General features: G+C 41.7%; 1 protein-coding gene across 2 annotated transcripts in view; it reads right to left on the bottom strand.

Moving 5' to 3' along the window:
• sema3h (sema domain, immunoglobulin domain (Ig), short basic domain, secreted, (semaphorin) 3H) overlaps window positions 1-24,194 on the bottom strand; it is a 111,036-nt gene that overhangs the window by 53,904 nt on the left and 32,938 nt on the right. For both annotated transcript variants that reach the window (XM_074681173.1, XM_074681174.1), the window contains exons 2-4: window positions 13,196-13,350; window positions 5,468-5,530; window positions 4,818-4,937 (exon numbers count right to left, since the gene is read on the bottom strand). In XM_074681173.1, coding sequence (XP_074537274.1) covers window positions 4,818-4,937; window positions 5,468-5,530; window positions 13,196-13,350 — 338 coding nt within the window. The remainder of the gene's footprint in view (window positions 1-4,817; window positions 4,938-5,467; window positions 5,531-13,195; window positions 13,351-24,194) is intronic.

Here is a 24,194-nt window from a genome sequence, read left to right as displayed (position 1 = left end):
CTAAGTGGACGGATTTGAAAATGTGTGAAGTTCAGTCTTAAACCAGTCAGCACCACCAGCTCCTCTAAGCTCCACGTCTGAACCTCTCTGATCTCACACGGCCTTTCATGGGATTAACGGTTCCCTGACACTCACTCTTTCTCTCAGACACACAAACTTTAACACACACACACACACACACATACTCCAGGCGGGCATTCACACAGCCTCAAATATGTGAACAGAGGAATGCACAGACCTGCACGCACATAAACCACACACAGTCTCTGATCCAGCGCTCTCACAGCAAGCAAAGGTTAAGACGAGCTGCGGCCTCTGGGCTTGAGAAATGAAGCCAAAGTGGAAGAGCTAAAAACTGCAGTTCTTGGAGAGTCCACATCAGACCCAGTGTTTGTGCGTGTGTGTGTGTGTGTGTGTGTGTGTGTGTGTGTGTGTGTGTGTGTGTGTGTGTGTGTGTGTGTGTGTGTGTGTGTGTGTGTGTGTGTGTGTGTGTGTGTGTGGGTGTGTGTGTGTGTGTGTGTGTGTGTGTGTGGACTCTCCAGTGCCTTAGCAGTCAGACTTATGTGGCCCATCTTTATGGCAAAAGTGAAGATGTTTCCAGCCTGGTTCAAAAAACAGTTTTCATCTAAATAGCCTGTTTCTAGTCCACACATACTGCGTACAGGTGTTTTTTGATTACACACTAGTTCAAAAGAAAATAAGGTGAAAATCACTGTTAAATAAGGTAACAGGGGACTAGGTTGACCAAAAGTTAAATGGAGTTATCATTTCATCACATTTACAACTTTACTTCTTTTATGATTATTATTTAATTTAAAATAATCAGTTTCTAACTTTTATTAACTTTGATCTTCTTTTTCTTTGATTTATCTTTTTGTCTATTTTCCTCTTGTTTCTATATCCTTCTTTTACTCACGTAGCCTTCCCTCTGGTCCTTGTGGTCTCAGTCTGTGTTGATAGGTTCTCACCTCCTGGAGTTGGGTTTTTTCAGACAGATACCAGTACGAGTACTCCCTCTTGAGTACTCCCCGATATCGAGTACCGATACTTAGGAATGGGTACCGAATCAGGTACTTTAATAGGTACCGACAGAAATCTGTCAAAAGTACCAGGTACTGATTCATGTAAAATCAAAAGGTACCATATATAGGTACCTAAATGCATCCTTGTGACTGTGAGGGAGTGGAAGAGTAGACAATTTTCCATGCTGGACATGAACACAGCATTAGAAGGTTATATATTAAAAAATAAATATGTTAAATCAAAAACAAAAACAAAAAAATTAACCAAAAGGATATTTTTTTTACCAATTAAGTACAAAAAGTACAGAAAAATGGTACCATTGAGTACAAGTACCAATTGTCGGGTACCAGGCATTGGTACTGTATCGTTTCATATGTGAAAGGTACCCATCTCTACTGATACTATTGGTACTACTTTGATTCATAAAATTTCAATTCACAGTGACAGATCATTTTGATCAAAGACAGCACAGTCACTCTGACATTAAGTCCAAAATAAAACACAAACTACTCTCTGAGTTAATAATTTTTCTAAAGCAAAAAATGTCAGATAAAGTATTTTTAAATTAAACTGAAGTGCAAAAAAAGCAAAAGTAGTGCTAACTGCTGGTGGGGAGAAATTGTATCAGCTCGATACCGATACCAGAACTCGCCCATTTTTGAGGGTTTCAAAAGCAACGATGCAAGGGTTGGTGTTAGAGCCCACTTTGTTCTCTATCTTTACAAATAACCTTTGTGATACTTTGTCGAATGCCTTGTATCATTTTTATGCAGATGACAGGATAATTTATTGTCATCTGTTGTGCAAGCTTTCACTCTTTTACAGTCGGCCTTCGCTGCCGTTCAGGTGTGAGGGCTAAGGTTGGTTTTGAACACAAGACGAAGGTTGTGCTGTTTTTCACGGCTAACGTGTCGTCAAAAAATCTCAGTTTTAACTTGCAGGGTATAGTCATGGAGCTGGTCTTGTGTTATAAATACCTGGGTCTCATGATTAATAAACATGTACTTTTAAAGTTCCACAATTTAGGTTTAGTCTCTAAACCTAAGGTAAAATTGGGCTTTTACTTTAGGAAAAGATTTTGTTTCTCTCGTGGAGCCAGGAATCGACTTGTGTCAGTTACATTTCTTCCATTAATTGATGGTGATGTACTGTGAACTCACCAGTCAGATGTTTACATTCACTTAATACTGGAATTGTTTTTAAATCAGATGGCACACCTTTTTTAATCTTGCTGATACTCTTAATTCTTTATCTTTTAATTTATTGTAAGATTTTCTTTAAGTTGTTGTGCTGTGTATTGCCTCTCGGTCAGGCTTGGTCAGGTCCCTTTTGCAAAAGAGATTTTATATTTCAATCAGCTCTTACCTGGTTAAATGAATAAAAATAATTCAAAAAAGTTGTTTAAATATTGCCATCTTTAATTGCTGCCTTTTATTTGACTTTTCTTGTTGAACACTTTGTAAACCAATGTTTTAAATGAGAGGTTATATAAAAAAAGTGATTATCTTTCCCCTCCAGTGTGGGTAGTGTCAACGGGCTTCAAACTCAGCTACAGAAACCAGTGGGTGACTTTACTGAGACCACATCCACCTCACATTTACAAACAGGCTTACACACACACACACACAAACACACACTCACAGAGCAGCTCAGGTAATTTAGAACCATTAACCTATTTCTGACAGAACAGTAACCCACATGTGTCCACAGTTTGAGAAATGACCGCCTCATCAGTGGAGTGGAAAAGAGACACACACACGGGCTCTAGAGTTACGTTTACATCACTTTTGGCATAAAAATGTCAAACAAGAAATTCTCCAGTGTCTCCCCATGTGACGCCTCAATGACAAAAGGTACACTGTATATAACTGTATATATAACAGGCTGATGGCACAGGTACTGGGCCTGGTGGATCTGTGGGTATGGGGGCAGACACCACACGTGATATTTCAGCTGTGGATAGGGGCTGTGGATAGGGGCTGTGACTGGGGACCAGGACACACACACACACACACACACTAACACACACACACACACACACACACACACACACACACACACACACACACACACACACACACACACACAGTGGTGGGTGGTGAGGAAAACAAGTCTGTTCTGCATATCCAAAATGTGAAGTTACCATCAGATGGATTAAATTTGCTTTTAAATGATTTTTGTTGGTATACACTGCAAAAAAACTGAAATCTTATAAAGTGTTTTTGTCATATTTTTAGTAGAAAGTGTCTTTTTAGACTTAATATAAGCCAAATTTACCTGAGCAGTTTCCAGTTATTCTGATACTAAATTAGGTCTGAATTGCTGTAACAAGTAAAAACAATCTGCCAATGGAGCAAGAGAAAAGTTACTTGAATTGAGACATTATTCTAGTTTCAAGCAAATTTTCGAGCAATTTTTCTTATTGATGTTTTGACTCGTCACAAGCAATTCAGACCTTATATAACTTGAAATCAGACAGTTTTCTGGACAGATAAGTTGACACTGGCCTGTATTGAGTATAATTAGGGGTGGGCGGTATACTGGTTTCATCACCGTCACCGGTACCTTATGTTGCCACGAAATGAATTGTGCTATACCGTAATTACCTAGGTAAATTATTGTTACACATAAGCAAGTCCAAGTAGTGGTTAATCTATGTAGGAGATTTATTTCTCCCGGGAAGACACTTTTCTGCCACAGCCATTCTGAAAACACACTTTTCAGTCCAGTAGCACCATGTCAGTGACGTGACGAAGTAAACCTTTACCGTGTGCAGAAAGTGAAACAGCTGGTGTGTATGATGTTGGTTACCATATTTTAGGCTGTACATTGCTATAGCTAAGTGTTTATGGTCAAACCTCAAAACCTAAAATGTGATAAAACCATTTTGTAACAAAAGTAGTGGCATCAAAATAAACATTTTGAAGCAAACTGAAACCGTAGTTTGCAGACTGTGAGACGCTACATTTTCACACGCTTTGAACCCTGCGGCTAAACTACGGATTTTTAAGGTCTAACGAGCTTCAGAGCCTCGTAGCATTAAAACCAATACATTTCTGGATTATTTTCATCATCAATTAAGCATATGCCAACGAAAAATATATGAGTTTGCCAAGCTTTGTTGGAGTTTAGGCATAAACAGCCAGCCTGCTCAGGTGTGTCCGGACGGAGTAGCTGCTGTAATGTCAGCAGGTGTTTCTGCTGATGGGAAGAGACAACAAGCATTGTGCTAGTTTGCTGTAAGTTGCTTTCACTTTTTTGACCAATAAACATGAAGCTGAAAAATGCCTTTGATAGACTCTTGTTCTGAGGATGAAGCCTGATGTCGTTCTGTCGGGTCAGGTAATTGTTTTTACTTATTGTGGGTGACGATAATAAATATCTTAAAACAGCATTAAACGATTCAGGAATCCTACCTTGGATTGACAAAGCTGTAGACTGAGCACCTGCCTCAAAAGTTTGTTTTTCTGAGTCAGAATCATGTTTTGAAAAGGCTTCACGTGTTTACATGTTGGAAAACCGTGATATAATACCATTATCGTAATATGAAGGAAAAATACCCTGATATAAAATTTGGGCTATATCGCCCACCCCTGAGTATAATAAAACAATTTTTACTCAAAATGAGACAAAAACACTTGGTAAGATTTCAGTTTTTTGCAGTGTAGTTGTTGGCCTGGTTTATCTAAACGTGTGTCATACCTCTGTGAAGCTCGTGTACTTTGCATTGACAAGTAAAGGAATTCAGATGGTGAGTGCGTGAATGTGCTGCCTTCACGTGCTAACTGTAATACCTGCTGGAAAACGCTGGTGGCTATGAAAGCACAGCGAGGGTTAAAGGCTCCAGTGCCGCAGATGTAAAGGTGAGTCTGATTGTACGGCTGCATGACTCGCAGGAAGTTGGCACACTCCATCTGGACAAAGGACACAGAGACAGAGAATCAAACAATCAAAAAGTCAAAGTGTGTGTTTTTACAATCAGATAGCTGTGTATCAATTAGCTAATCTGGGTTAAATTCTAACTGAGTTGCATCGTCAGAAAACATGTCCATGTTGCTTCTGTTGAGTTAAAACTTTGATCTGAGGTAAACTGTGCTCTGGTATCTCTGTAAGTATCAGAACTCTTTCTTTTGTTTATTGTTTCATTTCACTATCGTTCTGCTCTAGATCGGTGTCACTGTCTTGTCTCATTGTTGCACAACTCTTCGTCTCGTGTGGCAGTGCAACATTTCTGCAGGCAGCGTGGACCGGATGAAAACAGCTGATACGACCTGACCTGTGAGCCACTGATCCATATCTGTGACAGATTCTGCGCTAACATGCTTCCTTCCTCATGTTACTCTCAAACTGATTATTTAGCTTCACGGTCATACACACTGCTTTGCTTATGCAATGTTTGCATGTGTTTGTTTGTGTGTGTGTGTGTGTGTGTTTGTTGTGTCACCTCTGGATCTTTCCCAGCCATGAGACATTCCTGGACACGGTCTGGACTTGCTGGCCAGTAAAGCTACGGATAGGTGAAGAAAACACAGAGGGAAAGAAAACAGGTTTTAAAAGCTCTCTTTTAATTTGAAAAAGAAAAAAAAAGACTTTTGGCTTTGGCAGGTGTTGTGCAGAGAGAGTCAGCAAAAAACTGATTAAACTAGACGAGCAGGAGGAGAGGCGGGTGGTTTTAATACGTCTTGTGAGAGAGCTTCAAGGAGGAGAAAATGAAAACCAACTGGCAGCACCACAGTGTCCTGTTTATGAGCCAAGCTGTCAAAGCAGCATGGTGGCAAAATGACTAATTAATCTACTGCCTAACTGTGACTACACACTCTCTGGCTACAGCTATGTGCACAGCCATGCAACTATTGCCATAACTTGTTGATTTAATCAGCACATCCAGGGCTGTAGTAATAAAGGGAAACTGTAGTCATAAGATTTTATTTGAAAGCATTACTGTTTGTGTGATTTCATTGACTCCAGATGTGTTTTGACACAACAGTTAACTTCTTCTGATGTAGTGTTAAACATGCTACGGTTCACCCTGTGGAGAGTGAACATTAGAGATCAGACACAAAGCTCCTTCTGCTCTTCAGACTCAACCCATCAAGTTTGAATTGTTGTGATTTACCTTAAAGGCACTGTGAAAAACACCTGTTTGGTGTTGATTGCAGTGACACCTTTGGCCAGAATTGGTAGAGTTTTTCCAGGATAAAGACTCCGTTTCTCATGACCATCATCACCTAGAGTTGTGGTCGAAAGTTTGCATACACTTGTAAATAACATAATGTGAAGGCTATGACATTGGGCTCTAATTTCGTAGACCAGGCTCAAGCGCAGACACCTGCCCTGTGCCGACCTTCGCCATGCGGACAGGGTGTGACCAGCGCACTTTGCAAGTTTCCTGCAGTGCCAAGAGAGGTGCAGTCAAGGCACAGAGGAGCGCAGAGGAACGCAGAGGAACGCAGAGGTGCGCCTCCACACCTCTCTCCTGGCAAATGGCAGAGAGGGAGAAGAAAAGCCATGAGTGGGTCAAGCGCTGTTTTCACCAATCAAATGAGCGCCTCTCCTTGCCTCTAAATGCCCTGCAGCTGAGGTACAGCGTCTGATTGGTCTGAGTGATCTCCAGCGTCGCGGAAACAGTGCTGGTAGCGGAGACGGTCAGAGCCGCTGTCCCTGCAGCAGGAGAATAGACAGCGGGGAGCATCGGAGGACACGAAGCGCGTCACCTTGTGGGCCAGCTCCTGGGACAGATGTAATCTGTTCCTTTGTCATTAATAGGAGTAAAAAATGAAGAGACAGTTACACAGCTGGCTTATCCATTCAGAATACTTTTGATCCACCTGCACTCTTGGTTTGTCATCACCAAATAGCAGAACCTTTGGTGATACACTGTATACTCTCCCAGTGTCTCCACCTCATCCTCCTTACAATAATGTACTCCATCACCTGTCACCAAATTACAGCTGCGGAGGGTGCTCTCCGCGTTGCATCGAGAATAGACCAGGTTGGAGCTGGCAAGCTTTCAGCGCACTTTCTGCTCTGTTTTTGGCACAAAATTGTCACTGCACCAACATGAATCTGCTGACACCTCCCCCAGGTGCGCCGTCAACTCCCCCTGGCGCGCAGTCACACCCATCTCTGCGCAGACGCTCTACCAAATTGTCAAATTGGCAGCGCAGCGCATTGGCAGTGCGCCGCATGAAATTAACACTGCGCGGGGTGCACCAGGCTTGCGCCCCCTACACTACTTTGCTATTCAAGTGTTGGCAGAATGAAAAGTAACAAGGTAATGTATTAATTTGTTTGCAAGGTGACAACCATTAAACTTGATAAACTCAGTTGGGTGGAATGATTATTATTTAGCGTACACCTCAGTCTCACTCGTCAGTCTGCACCAGAATTTCCAGGACAATGCTGAAAAAAAGATTAAAGCTAGCGAGAGCTTGGCTTTACTTTGTCAAAATCGGCACAAACTGTGTACAAAGGTGATTTGTTTATATTCATTCATGTCCAGAAAGATTTTTACTTATTTTTATTTATTTTATTTATTTACATCCAGAGTTATCCAGATCCAGTGACCAATTTCCTGTTTATTAACTTATAAACTCAATAAAATGTTGACTCAGAAAACCTGAAAAGCCACTTTTGTAGAGGGAAGGAATTGATATAGGAATGAATAAAGAATTGGATTGAAAAGGGAAATATCATTTAAATGTTACACTCATTCCTGTCTTAGCACCCAAAAAGAGAAAAAAAAAAGTCTTTTCTAAATAAAAACAGCAGCATTCTGGCCCGGTAACAACAATGCTGACTAATTTGTTTTGGTTAGACATTTGGTCCACACAGACGCACAAAGGCTGATGTCCTTTTGAGACATCAGCCCTCTTTACTCATGATTCTACTTTCTTTATTCTGCTTGTAAACTCTTTTTCAAGTGCATCACTGTCAATTTAAAGAAATAAAACGACAGTTTCAAACTTTTCCCAACCACTTAATGCAGAAAGACACACAATGAAACCTGTCAAACTTAACAAGCAAAGACCGAGGTTGTTCCAGCGATGGCTGAGGGGCAGAATGTAGATGAGACTCTGCTTCTTTTGTAAAGGCAGGAGACAGTGTTTATCCTCTTTAAACTGCCTGAAACTCTTCTTCTGAACAAAATCCACATGGAGCTGCAGAGTCAGGTCTGTTTTTTTTCTCCTGGATTAGTTCATCCTGAGTTCAGGTAAGACAATCAACCAGGAAAAGCTTTATTTCTAATCAGAGAGAGGATGAGCTCACCAGAGCTCCACTGTCCTTTTTTAAAAGTGACTCCTCTAATAGACTGAGTGTAATCAAAACAGCATGTTCCCTCAGTTTGTAGTCTAAATCATATTACTCTATTCTGTTTGTGAACATAAACTTAATCAGTGTAAAATAAAAACAGTCAACAAATAGGATTTGTTTCAGGGCTTTCATGAAAAGCCAGGATTTAAGGGAATAATGGGGGAGTCCAGAGGGAAAGAGACAGACACAGAGAGACACAGAGAGACACAGAGAGGTTAGGATCAGTGTCAAATAGCAGCTTCATGACTAATCCAACTGTTTCCTTTAAGTCCTTCATCCCCAGGGGGCGGAGACCTTGAGGCAAAGATCGAATTGATTGATAAAGGAGGAGAAAATGGGTGTCAAATATCAGTTGATTTTGTTTGCCACCAGATTTCCAGTTTGCTTCAGTCTGGAAAGTGTGACACAACTTTCTAAAAGAGATTAATGACAGATGATGATGCCTTTAGGAAACAATTTCTCCTGGATATCCAGTAATGGTTGCCTGATGCAGTCATTCCCGCAGAGCCCAGAACGGAGCTGAGACCATCAGATAAGATAAGAGATCACGTTCTCTCTTATCTACAAATACCACAAAACGACAGGAACATGGACCACCCCTAACGGACCCTCACCAGGTTACAGACCGTGTGCTCTGTGTGAAGAACACGCCGGCTGTCACCTCACACAACGCGCAAGAATGTGGCCTGAAGCACAATCCTGAAAACTCTGGAAGAAAGAAAAGGATTAAACACAAAGTGAGGCTGATGATGAGAAATGATAGGTCACAGACTATTGTTGGAGAAGAAAATGGAGACAATAGAAGAAACAAGAGTGAATAAACACACATGCTGCAAAAAAAAAGCCACAGCACACACTCATCCCTTTGGTGACCCTGTGTGTGATGAGGGCTGCCAGCTGTGGACTCACACAGAAGGAATTTCATGATGATGCTGGGTCTGATCAAAGACAAATGCAGCTGAAGGCAGCAGCGTTAGTTTTAGCGCTGAGCTGTGATCGACTGCAGGATTCAGTAACGTGAACGTCTCTCCAAGCCAAAGGCAGTTTAACCGCGATGGCGTGGACTGTATACAATCAACCGTGTTGGGTTTAAACTCGCAGAGGAAAAAGAAAAACTTGCAGGCTTCACTGATAAGAATCTCTGGGCGTCAGTAGCAAGAAGAAAAAAAATTACAGAGAAGAAGAGAAGCTGGTAGCGTGAGTGGTTTTAACACCACGAGGGAAAGACGCACACACAAGCTGAAAGAGAATAAACAGACTATAAATACTGTATGTTCAAACATATACGTTTACAGCCAGCACACGGGGAAGTTATGAGTAGACTATGACTATCTATCTCCTTTTGTTGGCTGCCTGCCTGGCTGAGTGGGTGGCTGGTTTGCTTGACTGCTGTCTGTCTTTCACATCGTCTGTCTGTCTGCTTTCCTACCTGTTTGTCTCTCTGATAGCTGGCCTGTCTGACACATAGGGGTATTGATTTGATTCAGTCGTGCAGAGTTATGAAAAGGCAGCACTGTCGCTGGCCTTGCTGTGAACTTGAGACTGTCTGGAAACCTCCAGCGTGTCTGTCTGGCAGCTTGGATGTCCTGTTGAAGACGCCTCAGAATGCTGAATACTCACCTCAACCTGAAACATCCATCTAATGTTAAGTGCTTTGTTTTCTCTTTCTGCTTGTCCAGTTTGGTGTTTGGTAACATGGGTTGTCACTCAGCATCATGAATTAAAAAGTGACATATGTCGGTTGGGAAGTCGACCAGCTGAATCAGGACAGGCAGGTTGACTGTCTCGTTAATTGTTGCTGTTGACTTGCAAATTTATTCCCTGCCATTGAAAGGTGTGTGGGGTAATTTCTTCATGGTTTTGTTGTTTCTAACAGCTCAAATACACCAGATGCGTCTCTGGTCTGGCCCTGCTCCGTTGTATGCTGGCTGCGTACGTCAGCTCACACCAGCTGCAGTTTGTAGGACACAAGACAGCTGAAGTCACAAGGATGAGGAGTTCCCAATCAATTAATGAGCCTTTCCTCATTCATGTTGGGCTGTAAAACCTCAAATCTGTTGACTTCTGGTTTGGCTCCACTCATTATGTCCGTTTGTTGTTGTAGTCAAGCTAAATAAGATCTGGCTTTGACTTGGTTTGTTTCATTTTTAAAGTCACTGGGCGTTTTTAGATGGTTTCGGGCACCACTTCCTGTTCCTGCCCGTTCTGATCTGAATGTCAAAGTTGAAGAGCCATCACTGCTCTGTTTTTGGCTGTAAACAGCCACACAGTTCCATGCACAAGCTTCCCATCTCAGAAGAAGACAAGACTAAGGGTGAATTCCAATTCCTCCCTTAACCCTCAATCTTAACCTTCATTCTCAACCCTCAATCTCAGTGACACTTAAAACCAAGTGTTAAGGGCTATTTCGTGACTGACAAATGGGACACCCCTTAAATGCAGTTATGTCTTCAGACTGTGGGGGCAGCATTCTGCCCAAGCTGCAATCAGTCTGCCAATTTAAAAAAATATCCATCTCTGCTACCGTAACTTTAGGTTATGAATGAAGCTGTGCACTGAAACCGAGACCGCCAGTCCGGCTGGCAAACATCGTCATATAAAACGAATGTTGTGCAACAATGGGGTCAATGATCCTTAAAGAGGGCTTAAATAAGATGATACAATGGTTTTTTATAATATATTTCTATTTCATATTGACAAAAATACTTAATTTGTAGCTCGTTCTTTTCGCCGCTTTGGACGCCATGTTTGTTGCAGTGAAGCTGGTGAAAATACGCAATGCATTCTGGGTAGCCCTTACTCCCAAGGGTGGTGCCAGAAAATCTCAATTTGAGGGGCCGTACAGCCCTCAAACTTGTCCCTTAACCTAACATTCTCAGAATCGGGACAGCACTGGCACTTCGCGGGATTGCGCATTTTTAAGATTGAGGGTTAAGATTGAGGGTTAAGGGAGGAATTGGAATTCACCCTAAGTGGCTAGAGTTCATTTGTCAAGGAAATGTGCCAGCTACACTCAGTAAAACCATTCATGTGTGTGCTTGTCACTTCACGGCCAACTGCTTTTCCAACTTTGGACAGTACAACAGAGGGCTAGCGAATAGACTGGTCCTGAATCCAGGTGCATTACCAACCATCCGCCAACAAACCTCAGACCCTGGAAATGTGAGTATTTTAAACGCTGTGTGCTGTGGAGCAGATGTAAGAGCTTTTCCTCAGTGTCCCCCCTGTCTCTGTGTTAGCTTCAGGATGCTAACTTTAGCTGCGGTTAGCCTGTTGTTTTAGCCTGTAATGTTATGGTAAATGAGCTTCGCTGTTTTCTAAACATTGTATTATCATACTTAATTCCACATAATCATTATTTATGGACCTGAACGTTGTGATTTCTTTTCATGTGTGGATTATTTGAGTTCATACCGATGTCTGGTAGAAATTTCATTTGAATTGCAGCTTTGGAAATAAATGTAATGTGAAAAAAGTGGACCTGTTCAATACTTCTTTTCCACACTGTATTACAGACTGAGTCTGTATCCAACTGATCCCTGAAATCAGGATCTTATCCTTGCATCTCTACTTCTGTCCATACAGTTTATACAGTTTTCAATAACCAATTACCTTTGTATGGTGAGTCCAAAGGGGGAGCAACTGGGGACTTTGGCAGTAAAATACGGTATAATTAGAAAGCATTAATGTGCCATCTTTCTAAGTTACACAAAGGAGACCAAAAGTGACTTTCAGAAGAGGGTCCACACGTTCAATTCAAGCCTAGGCCTCCCACTCAATGGCTCATCTCATGGAGCATGCAACCTAAACTGCTGGGCATCGTTTTTTAAATATACTTAATAACATTTTTTTCGGTATATATGCAGAAGTTTTCAATACAGGCATAAAAAGTGCATCTTGTTGGCTTTCAGCTTCTGTTTAAATATGTCTCAAGTAGTGAATTTAAACAGGAGACGGACTCTGCTGTTCCAGTGTGTAGGTGCTCTAACAGTCTGGTGATTTTTACAGTTTCTTAAGTCAACAGGCAGTCTGTGTAGATATGCTGTAATTGGTGCTGTGTTCATATTTTTTCCTTTTTCATTTTCAAGGTGAGCTGCTGCATTTTGAGCTGTCTGAAAGTAGTGGATTGATTTCTGACTGAGACGTGTATGGACAACTGCAGAAATCAAGGCGGAAGGACACAAAAGCGTGAAAAGTTTCTAAAGATCTCTAACTGATATTAGAGGCTTGACCTCAGCGATGTTTCTGAGCTGACAAACATGATCAGATCACTTATTCTACCTGTTGCTCAAAGGTTCTTCACTCTTGGATGAGGGCACAGAAACTGCTGGCAGTGTGCTTTGTTGAATATAAAGGTAAAAGTTGTGATGGAGGACAGTACAAACCTTTTTTCACTTAGGACTTCCAAAAATCAGACAGGGTCTTAAATGCCAGTGCGGCTTGTTTTTCATGATTTTATGGCGGCAAGTATTGTTCCTCAAATCTTCAACATGTACATATTTCTTGCTCATTTTTTTTCGCTGGTGACAAAGAAAGGAATGAAGAAGAGGGATGAGGGAGTGGAAAACACTGTAAGTCCTCTGCTGTACCATAACATTCCTTCACAGAAAGCTGAAAAAAATGTTTGTGAGGGTGAAAAGCAGAGGACAGAGGATCAAAGTGGAAACTACTCAGAGGCATGTAGCTTTTCTCATTAAGTCCCATCAATGCCCTGAAACATCACATATAAGACTTATGCTGATAGAAGCGTTTTATGTAAATCTCTTGGCACGATAACTCGAGCATGTCTGCTTCATGTCTGTATTAATCCTCGCCTCTGATGGTATGTGAACGTGCGTGTGTGTCCTCCAGGTCTAACCTTGCGTGGGTTCTGCGTTATGTCATCCAGGCTAGTAGACAGCAGGTTATCTTTCATGGCCACGTAAAGACGTCTGCGGTCTTCATCAGGCAGCAGGGAGTGCAGGTCTCCAGCTACCAGGGGCAGTGTCAGCAGACGGCCATTCTGGATCAACTCTGACAACGCAGAAAAAAGATAACAAACAGTAAGGAAATGAAGTACTGTTGAGTATGGATCCATTTATCATCCAGTCAATTGATATTCAATCATGAATCAATTAAAAAAAAAAAAAAAACATTGAAAAACAGTTTGTTTTCCCTTTTTCCTTTTTGGAATGAAAGCAAATTATTACTTCTTTTTTTCTAATACCATGTTTGTTGATGAAATAAAGGGAGTCGAACTATGGACCATGGGATGATTTCGATTATTGTGACCCGGAAGCTGGCTTGATGGTAGTTGTACACGTGAGGATGGACAGCCAAGTTTTATTCAAAGTAGATGGGGGAATGACTCTTAAGTGTAGGGTCTGCAGGACTTTTGTAAATTAAAATAAAACTAAATGTCAACTTATTCAAGGAGTAATCCTGCTCACTCCTCACTTCTGGACCTCTATACATGTGTGTCAGTGTCTGTGTCTGCCTCGAACCCCTTCTCTGCCTGGGTGTTGATGTTTTGGTTGTGTTAGCACGTGTCTGGGCGGAGAGTAGCTGTGGTTGCCTCAGCTAATCACAGCACATCCAGTTCACAAATGACTTTGTGTGTTGATAAGCGAGTTGAAGAAGCTAATCACAGGTGCTATGGTAGTGGATGCAGCACAGAGGATTAAAACACAACAAGAGTGAAATGAAACACATAACAGATAAAACTTTTTCCTGAATAAGTGTGAAGCTTGGCTCAACTTTCACTCACTTTTAGGCCCTTGGAGTGCAGCACAGGACAAAGAGCCATGCAAGTTGGCTTTCTGTTAAACAGGTGCGTGTCAAATACCTGTGATTAGCTTGTGCTAACATGACAAGTTAGGTGCACGACTCTTGAGGCTCTCCCATGTAGAAACATGATGCTACAGGTGGTTGCTGGGCTACTGAGTGTGTTCATGTAGTCATGGTCAGAAGCAGTGAGCGTGTGCTGCCGCTGGCACTAAGCCAAGGAGGAGGAGCCTAGTTGAAACGTGTTTACTAACAAGTAACAAAAATCCCTGCAGACCCTACCTTTAAGGATGATGACATGACAATCGAAAGAAACGAAAGGGCCTTTCAGGTATGTGAATGGCCTTCTCAAATGCACAATGTGTTTCTCGTTAAGTTGCACATGACGTGTTGTTCTATAATTAGCTTCACTAGCTAACTTTGTGGTGAACCCCACAGACCTAGGACATGTACTGTAATAAACATACAGACAGACAGGAGTCAGACTTTACGCTGCAGTTGTCCTCCCACTGCAGCAGACTGACGTACCAGACAAAGACAGAAACTTTCCCACACTCACTGTGTCTGTCACACAGCCGTTTCATTGTTTGACTTGCAGCATCATTTCTCTTATCACACTCCACACTTGAGCTGAACAAAGAAATGTATCTGTGAATAAACAAACACAGACACACACACTTACACACAGATACCTGAATACCTGAGCCACATCTCCAGACAGATGAATGATAAAAAAGATCCTGATAAGAGTAATCAGCCCTCAGATTAAATGTTCTTTAAACTTCTGCACCACCTCATCTCATGAGAACTATGAGCAGACTGCACATACATCTGTGATGTGTTAACTTTCACATTTTAACAGCCAAGTGGACCTCAGTGGATTGGACTTGGCATTGGCTCCCCAAGCTAAAAGCATAAACATATAGGAGGCTTTTAAGCGGCACCAGGCATTGCTTCACACGTTGGCAGCCTTAAATAGCAACGAAAAGCAAAGAGAAGTTAAACAAGATGAAAAAAATCTGCTTGAACTTTAAAACCAAGACATTCAGACTCTGGATGATAATGAACAGTACAAAGCATTTGTTTAGCAACCTGTCCGTGTTGTGGTATCTGTTTATCAGGAGATAGCACAGAGAGTAGGGGAGGGGAGACGTTTCTTTCTCAGTAAAAACAAATAATGAGGACAAAATGAGCCTCATGAATATTTGAAAAACAGCACAGATTGTTATTACCATAAACTGATGCCTAGCGCTGATTTATTCATGTGTACTATTTGACCCTTTTACACATGGCATGTTTACATCCATACACCAGTGTCTACACCAGTACACTTGGGCTGGGCAGTATGGCCAAAAAAAAAAAAAACGATCACAGTGCGTATATATATATATATATATATATATATATATGTGTGTGTGTGTGTGTGTGTGTGTGTGTGTGTGTGTGTGTGTATGTATGTATGTATTTGCAGAATAAATTTCATTATTTTAAAACTTAAGAGCTATGACACAAAAGTAGTTCGTGTTGAGTCCTACCCCTGATATTCAAACATCAGAAACGTTTATTTTGACATGCATGCTTGAGTGAGTGTGTGAAACAACAATAACTTAGTACTACGATCTTTCATTAATTCTAAAGTCTTCAAAAAGAAAATGGAAAAAATAGTTCACCTTGTGTTTAGCTGCTGACATTACTATAATATGCACACTCTCCTAGATTAAGAGAGGTTTTTTTTTTCTTTTACTGATGTCTGCAGCAAAGCTTTCATAATTTCCACACATCTCCAGATTTCTGTCCATACAGAACAACTATTGGATAAAAGCTCCTCATACAAAGAATAGAATAGAACTTTATTGTCATTGTAACAAGTACAATGAAATTGAAATCACAGCAGCAATCAAGAAAACAAAAGTAAGAAAGTGTATAGAAAGTGCAAAAAGGTCCATAAGAAAATAGATGCTGACAGCTTGTCCATCATTCTCCAGTTCAGCCAGTCTCCACCTCCACAGGGTCCAGGACTGAGCTTCTTCAGCAGTCTGTTCAGTCTCTGTCTGCTGGATCCTGTCTTCTCTTCAATGTGGTGTTGGTGTCTGGTGTTAACTCTGTTAGCCATGTCTGTGAATAGCATGATGCTAGACTACCCTCTGGTATTCCCTTTGTTGCTGGGTTAGCACAGCTAGCTCGTCCATCTTGTTGGAGATAGATCTTACATTCCCAATAACCATGGATGGACAGACAGGTCCATGTCGTCACTTCTTAGCTCACACCTGAGAACCAGCACGTCGTCCTCACCTCCTTCTCCTCAACTTGAGGGAAGTCATCAGGCCTTACACTAGTTAGCATTGACATGCTACAGGCTGCTAACAGCTGGGTTCACGTGTAAACAATGCAGCCATGGTTACATGTAGGATCTCCAGACAAACACAGGAGAAAAAGTAGTAAAAATATCAATGAAGCCACAAAAAGTTTGGTGTCCATGACCAACAATGAACCATACAAAGTAATGATCCACTCCAAATACAAAGACGACGAAAAAGAGACAAAGAAGAGAGAGCTGCTGCAAAAGGCAGCCATAGCCAACAGGGCAGCGCCTAGCAACTCAACATGTCATGTATGTCTTATTATCTACATGTAGGAGTAATTAAAAAAAAGAGAAACAAACGCTTTTTTTTTTTTAACAATTCAAATGTGCTATGAAGATGATCTAGTTTAATTGGACTGCCATGCCACCTTTTGGCCCGGAGTCTCACTTACACTGTCGTTAACATGTGACTTTTAACTCGGCATGTGTTTGTTTTGGAACAAATTTTCTTTGTTTAAGACAACTTTTTACTGGATACAACGCAACAAGGTAAGGTAGTGCTGTTGTTTAAGATGTGACAACAAGCAATCTGATGTAAGTTTGTACCGTATGTCTGTAGTTGGCTAAATGTAGTGCTACTAGTAGCCTGGTGCTACAACGTATCTGTAGGCTAACGTGACAACAAGCAAACTGTCAGTTTCTACAGTTTCTACCTCACTCTTCATTTTATTGATAGACTCTCAAGTTTGAACAGACCACTGCAGAATAACTGCTGACTGTGGGTTGGAATCAACATTAGCACAAACACATTAGCTTGTGTTTTAGCCTTTAGCTTTACCGTATCACTGTGTTTATCTTTCTTCTGCTCGTATGCCTTTTTTTCTGTCTGACAGTTAGGCTCCAGTGTCCACCATCACTACAAAATTAATCACAGAAATCGTTTTCAGCAGAGAAAAACTGACCTCTTTTCCCTCGACTACACTTGTCATTTGTTTGACAAAAAAGTGCAAAACACAAAGACAGAGCCTCTTGCGAGAACTGCCCACCTCATGTAGCCATCAAAAGATGAAATATCCACGTGTCAATTCCTTATTCTTCAAAAGTTGCCCAAACAGCTGTTTTTGAACACATGGTAATTATTCCAACAGCAGCTCACTGGAGCAGATATAAAGACAAAGTGATGACTGACTCAGAATACCTGCACAAGAATCGGTATGAGAAGCATTTAAACCAGATGGGGAGACACTGAAGAATGAAACGTGATGAAGAGTGAACACTGAGAGGAAGACAAAAACAACAGAAGTGAGAGTGGGTCGCTCCTGAGACGCAGAAAATCAATACCAGAGACTTAGAGAAGCCACGGATGCTGAAACGGTGACAGACTGGGTATAAAACACATGAATAAATGATGACACTGTGATGAGCAAAAGGGCAAACTTACTGTGAAAATACTTCATCACGTTCGGCTGAGGGAGCACGTTTGTGTGAAAGGATGTGTGACAGCCAAAAGTGCCTCATTTTGCTGGCCTGGATGGTCACTGCTGAGCGAACAAAGAGCTGATAGTTTGGACCTTCATGCAGGATCTTTGAACTGGTGTCAACGTGGTGGAGAGGCTGTGTTTACGTCCAAAGATGGAGGCTGGTTTAATCACTGAGATGGCTGACTGACAGCAGCTCTTACCAGAACAGAAAAACAACACATCAGGAGCATTTGGACCACAAGTAGTCAGAACTTTAAGTTCCAGGAACTTACTTTAATAGAAATATTTAGTTCCTGTGCCTCATTGTTGTTTGTGTTTCCACTGAGGCCTAAGGTCCTACCAAGGTTACGACATCAGGTCAGTGAAAGATGACGCCACAGATGATGACAGATAAGCTGCCATCGTCATGTACGGTACTACAGGTAGCCTGTTAGCATAGAGGAGACTCAGCCTGTGCTGTTTTGGCCCGTTCTTTATTCGACTGGAAATGGATCCCCTGAGTCAAGCACTTGAAAGGAGTCCAGCACAAGTGACAAAGTAGATTCAGATGCTCAAAATGCTTAACTGGAAGCAAGAAGATGGATTTTTAAAGCTATGGTAGAGATCAATAGGTGTTATGGTGTCCAGAGTGATCATGTTACTTGGGGACTTTAAGCTGGATTCATCTCTCATACCACTTTAGATTATAATAAATACTTCTGTTATAAGTTAAATTTGAAGTTGTAAACAAAAGTAGGAAGCCTTACCCTTCTGTTTTTTAACAACTGTTTAAAACCCATTTTCCAGACGGACAGTTTCATATATCCGCCACGGAAATATTTCACTAGTCCATCTGGGTAGCAGCTCTTCTGATTTGTTTTCAGTGGCGGGACTGTAAAAAAAAATCTGCAGCTGGTGATTGGACAACCGTTCTGATTAACACACTCACCCAGACCAATCCACATCAAGCCACGGTATGACGTAGCTTATGTGAGCCAATGCTTCTAAGAAACAATAGATGAACAACTACTGAATCACGAGAAACAGCTGTGAAAAAGGTGTTAGACAACAGCTTCCGTTTTTATAAATTTAACTTTAGAATAAAAGGAACGCTGACAAGTACGAAAGTCTGCTGATGTCACGTCTGCTCCCACAGCTCCCGCCTCTCTTCCCTGATTGGGCCGGTCAGAATTTAGCCGAGTGAAATCGTTGGTCATTGGAGCCTGGCAAGATGGACCTGCAGGAGTTCAGAAACTGAATCAGGCAGGTCCCTTTGCTCTGCAAGGTTACCAGTTTGCGGGGTCATTCTTCAAACTGGAACACCGTCAGACAGATTCCTATTATCTAATGAAACAATGTATCATTAAGGAGTTAATAAACTGAGTGAATTAAGAGAGAGCAATGTTACTGTGGCAGACTGGTGAACAAAAAAACATGCTTTCAGACTTTAATTGGATTTGGCAGATCTGGATACGCCTCAGCATTTGGCACAATCATATTTCACCCGGAAGAGAAAGTAGATGACCATGATACGTAGGGTGGCTGCACTGCAACACGACAAACAAACAACATGTAACGTAATTAACACGCATACGTAGAAAATATGGACAGCTGCAGCTGCATCGTCTCGGCCGTGGTCATTAGACTGTTGCTTCTTCTTCAGGTGAACTGAAACTAGTTCTGTACGTATGCAGCGGAGCAAAACGTTCTTAGCCAGAAGTCTTATTCTCCTTTTTGCATGTATACACAGACAAGACTAGATCCCCAGCTGTGACTCCATCATCAAGCTATGACCTAAGTCAGACCACAGTGAGCATGTAAACGTAGTGACTGATGCAAAACTTTACAAAAGTTCCTGGATCTGTGGAAAGTACTATCAATTGTGCAGGTCTTTTGAAAAGAGATTAAGGGTATGGTCACACTGGCAATCTGTACGGTGCTTCAGTACACTTCAACCCTGAACCCCAGTTTGTTTGGTCAGTGCTTAAGAACAGTTCCCTTCTCTGCATTGGCACACTGTGGAGAGCTGTGTTTCAGCGCGGTACACTTCATGCACACGGACATTTTAAACCATAACAAGTGTGTTGGGCCAAAACAACCTTACGAAATTCATAAAGTCTCTAAAGTTAAAGCAGTGCTCTCTGTGTCTCATTGTGCTGGTTTTAATAAGATCGCACTCTGCGTAAACAAACACTTCATGATGGTGGGCCATGTGTGTGTGTCAAGTCCGGTTCATATTGGATCATGCTTGAGTGCGTGCTTGAGTACAGCACGGTTTGAATGGTGAGCGCACCCTAAGAACCCAGGAACTTAGTTTAGACCAGTGATCTCAAACTTGTGCCATGGACAGCCAAGAGGCTACAGGTTTTCTTTCCAACCAAAAACTCCACCAGCTGATTTCACTGATTACCTCACCTTCAAGCAGAGAGCAGGGACTAATCAGTGAAATCAGCAGGTGGAGTTTTTGGTTGGAAAGAAAACCTGCAGCCTTTTGGCCCTCCATGGCACAAGTTTGAGATCTAAACTTTAGACCCTTGGTTCCTGCTGCTGAAATGCAGAGTTCATCAAATGATCCCTTAATCTTAGGAAAAGTTCCTGATGTGGTAAAGCAGCCATGTGGAGGCAAAGCCCCTGATACCTGAGCAGAGGTGACTGTGAGGGTAAGACTGTCGGGAAATTCACCACCAAGGAAATGTTGTAGTGATCTTAGTTTCCATTGTAATAAGCTATTTCTGACTGTTACCCACAGCTTTTTTCTCTTTTTGGGAGTTAAAGGTTACCCTAGATCAGATCATAATCCAGCTGAGAGTTGGATTTAACCTCCTCCCAGTTCACTTTATGTGGATTTTTGCACTCTTCTACACTTAAAGCAGCACAGGCAGTGAACCCCAGGTAAACTTCAGTCTGAGGATTTAAGCTAATGGGGGATTGAACATCTGTGTTTTTTAGAGGTTGATATGGAGCCAGATCAAACTTCGGGCAAAGATTAAAGTTCATCATGCATGATTGCAGCTGCGATTAAATTTTATTGGAACATGAATCCGATTTGTCTGGATCCTCGCCAAATGTACCCAGAATCCAACAAGGTGAGAAGACGGGTCGCCACAACTCAACCCAATTAAGAAGCAGCAAGCTGTGAGTCCTCCTGACTTTTGTTTACAGCTTCCCATTGGCATGTGATTTTAGGATCTCATTGTTTAAAGGACGAGTTACAGACCCAACAAACTGAATGATACTTGAGATCGAACAGAACCAGGATTATGTTGAACTGGATCTTTTTAACTGTTCAGTGAGTTTCAGAACAACATCTGTATTCAGAGCACACAAGAAGCACAAAGTCACTGTGAGAGAACGAAATAACAAAGGCGGATGAAATCAAAAAGAGCAGGAAGAGGAGGAGGAGGAGGAGGAGGAGGAGGAGGTGATGGGGGAGAAGAGCGTCAGAGAGACGGGAGGAGAAAAAATGACATGGCAAAGTGACAATAAGATGAAAACTGTCTGATGAGTGCAGACAGCTCCGAGATGAGAATAGGAGAAATGTCAAAACATGACAGGATGATCGACAGATGAGGGAGGGGAAAGAAGAGGAGGGAGGAGAAGAGGAGGAAAGGGGGAACGGAGTCAAAGAAATCCTGATAAGAGAAATTAATAAACATTGATGGAGGGTGATGAGGATGATTGGGGAGAGGAGGGATGGGAGAAGACAGGTTGGGATTGGACAGGAAAGGTCGATGGAGGAGATGATAGAGGGCCTGTAAAAATCATGTTGCCATGACAGGGCGGGTGGGAATTGATGGGCGCTGATGGGAGGATGAAGGGTGAGAGTAGCCGAGAGTGTGAGGGAAAATTGTGGAGTAATAACAGGGTGAAAAATGACGGATAGATAGGTGGATTGAGAAGGAGGAGAGGGGAGATGAAAGTGAGAGGAAAAACTATATGAAGACAGGGTTAAAAATGATGATTGGATGGATGACGGAGACGGGGGGAGAAGAGAGGAGTCGAAAATAATGACAGAGGGGGAGAGGAATACGAAGGCAGAAACTAATGGAGGCAGAGAAGAAAGATTCAGAAATCAGGACGAAGAAGTAAAGAAAAAAAAGGAGGAGGAAGAAAAAAGCAGACAGCAATGAGAGGAACCACAACATGCTGACAGTCAGGAGAAAACACAAGAAATAGACGAGCAGAAGGAAAAGACGAGAGAGAAAGAGGGAGGAAGACATGACTCAGTGGAAATGAAGAAATAACGTGAAACAGAGAAACAGTCACAGTAGGAGAGGAAAGTTCAGCAGACGAAAGGCAGATAACAGAAAGTTACATTTTAGCTCAGCAGGAAATCTGCTGATGAGCCGCTGGAGACACGGTTAATATTCAGAAAACGGTCAGAGAGGTAAAATTATTTCGCTTCACACTGATATCAGCTTCATTAATCCCAGTGGGTGCATCCGCAAAGCAATGGATCCAAGATTGGAGCCGTTCTGTTGTTTTGTGTCAGGTTTTTCACTGATTTCACCTCAGGTTGAAACAGATTCAGAGAAAATTTCTGCTGAATATTCCCAAGCAGAAGCAAAAACAACAAAAATAAACTGGGCGGTGTATAAAAAAAGGGATCAAAAGCTTTGTTTCCACCATTCAGTGATGGTTTATCGCTGCTGATTGCTCGTGTTGTTTGTTTGCCTGGCAGAGTCACCACATCCCAACATGCAAACAATACATTAGACCAGAAAACCCCTTTAACCAATGGGAAGTCCCCCATTTTTGTATGACCTACAAAATGTCCCAATAACCTGATTTTCAGCTCAATGGCCCATTGTTGAAACTCTGGATTCAACATGACAATAGCCAAATGTTTGTTTGTGTACAGTAGTCGGCTGCACCAGCATCATTATCAGCTGATACAAAGCACCCATCAGAGGGTGAATTATCTTAGGATGCTTAAGTGTACAGAGAATAATGGGCGGGTCGTTAATGTGTGTTTGTGCCCAGACAGATCTGTCAGTGATATAAAGCGTGAACTACAAAGCGTCCCGATGCTGGACGACATGAGGAGATTTCAATGACCACAAAAAAATCTCCAGAGTTGTTTTTTTATGGGAAGTTCGGAAAGTTTAACTAATCGCAGATTTGTAAAGTAGATGGGGATTTGATATAAAGAGAGGTTCATTGGCTGCTGCAATCAAATTTAATTATGATTGTATATCAGGAAGCATGATGTAGGTAGGTCATCTATCAGATGGAGAGAATATAATACTCTTTAATTTTATCTAATGGCTTTAATTTTCAAGCCCACAAACTGTGACACTGTAGGTCTGCCATCTACTCTTAGACCTGTTCAGAGTTGGTAAAATGTGGTGATGTTTGAATGGATGCCTGCGCATTTCAGCAACAGAAGTGCTGCATAGTACAAAGGTTGGTCAAGCAACGTAAAGGTGTTAACCATAGACTGTAAAAAAAAAATGGACGTCCGCTTGCTCGGCTTGAAGGTCTCCACAAAAACTGCTCCCCCTGGTGACTGGCTGCAGTATAGGTTAAAAAATCGGACTTTCCAGCCATTCCAGATGGGCTGTGGTCAAACTTTAAAAAATTATTAGTTATTAATTATTACACCTCATAGAAAAGTTTCTCACATCAGATTGTTGTGGTGATTTGAAGATATCATTTGGCTGTCTTGTATCCAAGTCCTCTTTTTTCTGAAAAGTTTCGTTTTCATTAGTTATACGAGGTTAAAAAGAAGGCCTTACGTAACGTTTAATGATGACAGATGCCGTTCTTGTGTATTTTTTTCGGGGATCGTAAAATATGTTGGGAGGTAGAGTCAAGAAGTGATTAGACTCTCTATTGCACAGACTCTGGCTCCAAACTGCTACAATGGATGCGCCTGAGACGGCGGTATTTTGGCTTCAAAACCGTACAATGATAAATGGCGAAGCCAGGCTGTCCACTCTATACACAGTCTATGGTGTTAACAGGGAATGAAGCACATTGGCTATAGCAGCCATATTGGTAGTGGCAAGGGCTTCATGCACAGCTATAAGGCGCTTGGCGTTTTTTGAACCAGGCTGTAAATAGGTTGATTTTTTACTCTAAAAACAGCTTTTTTAGTTTGGTGTGTATGTGACTTTCGATACTTCTGAGGCCAGCTTCAAGCGGACCCTCGAGAAACAGCAGATTGTAGCACTTCACCATTGTCTCATATTCTTAGACCAGAGATTGCCGCATGGTTTGAAAACTGACTTGATGCTTATGAAAGCATTAACTGTTGACACTCACCAGACTGTGAAATATAAAGACATGAACTTGTGTCAATAAACCAAAATAACTCCAAAACTAAAAAA

The sequence above is a fragment of the Halichoeres trimaculatus genome, unplaced genomic scaffold (assembly GCF_033239565.1).
Source record: "Halichoeres trimaculatus isolate MK-OKI-2021-1 unplaced genomic scaffold, fHalTri1.1 fHalTri1_scaffold_11, whole genome shotgun sequence".
NCBI classification, from domain to species: Eukaryota; Metazoa; Chordata; class Actinopteri; order Labriformes; family Labridae; genus Halichoeres; species Halichoeres trimaculatus.
Note: the sequence above shows the minus strand (reverse complement) of the source record. Positions and strands in the feature narration are given on the sequence as shown.